Source organism: Nestor notabilis, unplaced genomic scaffold (genome assembly GCF_000696875.1).
Source record: "Nestor notabilis isolate BGI_N333 unplaced genomic scaffold, ASM69687v1 scaffold26771, whole genome shotgun sequence".
In the NCBI taxonomy this organism is placed as follows: Eukaryota; Metazoa; Chordata; class Aves; order Psittaciformes; family Psittacidae; genus Nestor; species Nestor notabilis.
The window spans coordinates 3965-6854 of record NW_009913846.1 but is presented as its reverse complement, the minus strand read 5'-3'; the positions used below and the strand labels follow the sequence as shown (position 1 = coordinate 6854).

The following is a 2890-nucleotide window of genomic DNA, read 5'->3' as shown; positions in this document are numbered from 1 at the left end:
GGCTCCTGCGGGAGGACACCACTGCAGAGGAGGGTGGACAGGATGGAGCAGGCATTATGCCGCACCCTCTCTCGGAGTATGAGGTGAAGAACGTGATGTTCTCTGTGATGCTGGGGTTCCCTGGGATCTTCCCAACCTCCAGGCATGCTGAGGAGCCTGTGTGGAAATGGGTTTGGGAGTGTTTTCCGAGTCACTGCCAGACACAGAAACATTAAGGTTCTTTGTGACCATCTCTTTTTGCCCTGTGTTTCTTTGCCCCCAGGATGAGTGGGATGAAATCTTAACCCTGGCACTGCTGGAAGTTCACCCATCTTTCAATTCTTGGACAGGTTCTTGAGCTGCTCAGGAGTGTACAGAAGGGTTCTGAGGACAGGAAAAGATCCCTCGGCCGCCTCTGCTGGGCTCTGCGGAACAAGGAGACTCAGCAGAAGTTTGTCAGGTCAGCTCAGGTCTTGGCACTGCATGGCTGTTACCTTGGGCATGTCCGGAGTGGCCCTTTGGCCCAGTCGCTGTGTGGGTGAGCTGGTGTGTGGCTGAGGCTGGGAGGGCAGGAGGTGACAGCACCTTTTGGGTTCCACCAGGCTGGACGGCAGCATCCGAACGCTCATCGGGTTCTTCACCAGCAGCCTGGCTGACGTGCAGATGCAGGCAGGCCGCTGTCTCCACGAGCTGTCCCACTCCAGTGACCCTGCTGTGGCTGAGGCATGTCTGCCAGTGACCTCCTACCTCCTCACCTACCTCTCTGGACACAGTATTGAGTTCACGGTAAGGTCCGTGTTTGTCTGGGCTGCGGCACCTGATAACCCTTTGATAGCAGTTAAGTGTTGACCTCTCTTGACCAGCCTTAGCCTAACGTGGCTCACAGAGGAGTGCTGCTGGGAAGGGGCCCTCTGGAAGTCTCTAGTCCAACCTTCCCCTTGTCTCCAGTGCTAAGCCCAGCATCTGGCCAAGTCTTGAACATATGCAGACCCACTTCACTGTGCCCTGTTGTCCTGGGTTCAGCTACAGCAGTCATTTTTTCTCCTTCTTAGTAGCTGGTGCAGTGCTGTGTTTTTTGACTTTCAGTCTGGGAACAATGCTGATAACACCGATGGTTTTAGTTGTTGCTCAGTAATGTTTACTCTGACCAAGGACTTTCTGAGTCTCATGCTCTGCCAGGGAGGAGGGGAAGCTGGGAGGAAGCAGAGACAGGAAAACTGCCCCAAACTGGCCAAAGGGGTATTCCATACCACAGCACGTCATGCCCAGTATATAAACTGGGGGGAGTCACCCGGAAGGCCCAGATCGCTGCTCGGGTCGGGCTGGGTATCGGTCTGCGGGTGGTGAGCGGTTGTGTCCTCTCCCCTTGTTATTCCTCTTATCATTATTATTGGTAGCAGTAGTGGGTTGTATTATACCTTAGTTCCTGGAGAGCTGTTATCTCAACCCGTGGGAGTTACATTCCTCTGATTCTCCGCCCCATCCCTCCGGGAGCCGGGGGAGAAAGGAAGGCGGTGGAGGGGGGGTAGTGAGCGAGCAGCTGCGTGGTTCCAAGTTGCCCGCTGGGCTTGAACACAGAACCGGGGGAGAAAGGAAGGCGGTGGAGGGGGGGTAGTGAGCGAGCAGCTGCGTGGTTCCAAGTTGCCAGCTGGGCTTGAACCACGACACCTGTCCCAACACCAAGAGGAGTTTGGTTCCGTTGTGTTCCAGGTAGCTGCAGGCTGCTCCTAAATGCTCTCCGGTCTTACCCAGGCCAGGCAAATCCTCCTGCCACAGCCTGGGATCCAGTGGTTTGCCCTATTTGCAATGGGTTGTTCCTCTTCAGCTCCAAACTCCATTTGGGAAAGCAGGGATTGTGGTGTGGCACTTTGGCTTCATCGTTAGACATGTGGTCTGGCCTGTGGGCCTGGACAGGAGGTACCCTGGTGTCTGTGTATGGGTAAAGCATAAATACCAGATGGAAGTCAGTTGAGGGTTCCAACCCCTGCCATGGGCAGAGACACCTTCCACTAGAGCAGGTTGCTCCAAGCCCCTGTGTTCAACCTGGCCTCGAACACTGCCAGGGATGGAGCAGCTGCTTGCTGGCTGCCCAGGCTGGCCAGGGTCCCGCTGGGGATGTGGAGGGGGTGACCTGCTCTTTGGTGTGTTTCAGGAGCTGTGTTTGTACACACTGGGAAACCTGGTAGTAGAAAGCGAAGCTGTGAGGAAGCGGCTTCTGCCTCAGGGCATCATTCCAGTGCTGGCATCCTGCATCCAGGTGGGTGAAATAGCTCAGCCACATTCTTCCCCTGCCCTGCCCCAGAACGGTCCTTTTCTCATGGCCTTCAGGTGTTGGCTGACAGTACTGAGCTGTGTTGCTCAGCTGCTTGCTTGGGTGTTCCAAAGGGATATCTTGTTCCCACCAGCACAGCAGCTGGGATCCCTGGCTCTGTCATGCAGGATTAGCTTTGCTCTCTCTGATTGCAGTCCCCGCACGAGGCTGTGCTGGAAGGGCTGGGCTACGTCCTCTCGCAGCTCCTCCAAGCCAAGGAAGCCCCCACAGAGATCATTCCGTGAGTCCAAGCTTTGTAACCCTGCATCAGGATGGGCCCTGGGGCTCAGTGTGATATTTGTGTGTCGGGGATGACGACTCCCTTCCCATCCCAGTGAAATTAATAGTTCAGAGCAGAACCCTACTAGAACTATGGAGGTTTTGTTGCAGATCAGGGTGTGGGGCTTGACTCTTTTCCCTTAGCCTCATCTGAGCAGACAGCTCTGATATTTCAGTAAAGGACAGTGTGGAGCAGGGCAGGCTCGCAGGGAAATTCGGGCTGTGTTCCTCCTGCAAAAGAAAAGACCAGCTTGACAGCCCCCACTGCCAAAAATGTGCCCCCAGCCCCTGCCATGGACAGGGAGAGCTTGTGCTGGGCCT

At 55.5% G+C, this 2890-nt stretch overlaps 1 protein-coding gene across 1 annotated transcript in view; it reads left to right on the top strand.

Moving 5' to 3' along the window:
- The first annotated feature begins 56 nt into the window (after window positions 1-56).
- The window catches only part of TMCO6 (transmembrane and coiled-coil domains 6), a 6047-nt gene continuing 3213 nt past the window's right edge, over window positions 57-2890 (top strand). Inside the window, exons 1-5 of the mRNA XM_010023388.1 lie at window positions 57-158; window positions 330-439; window positions 582-765; window positions 2132-2236; window positions 2446-2531. Coding sequence (XP_010021690.1) covers window positions 57-158; window positions 330-439; window positions 582-765; window positions 2132-2236; window positions 2446-2531 — 587 coding nt within the window. The remainder of the gene's footprint in view (window positions 159-329; window positions 440-581; window positions 766-2131; window positions 2237-2445; window positions 2532-2890) is intronic.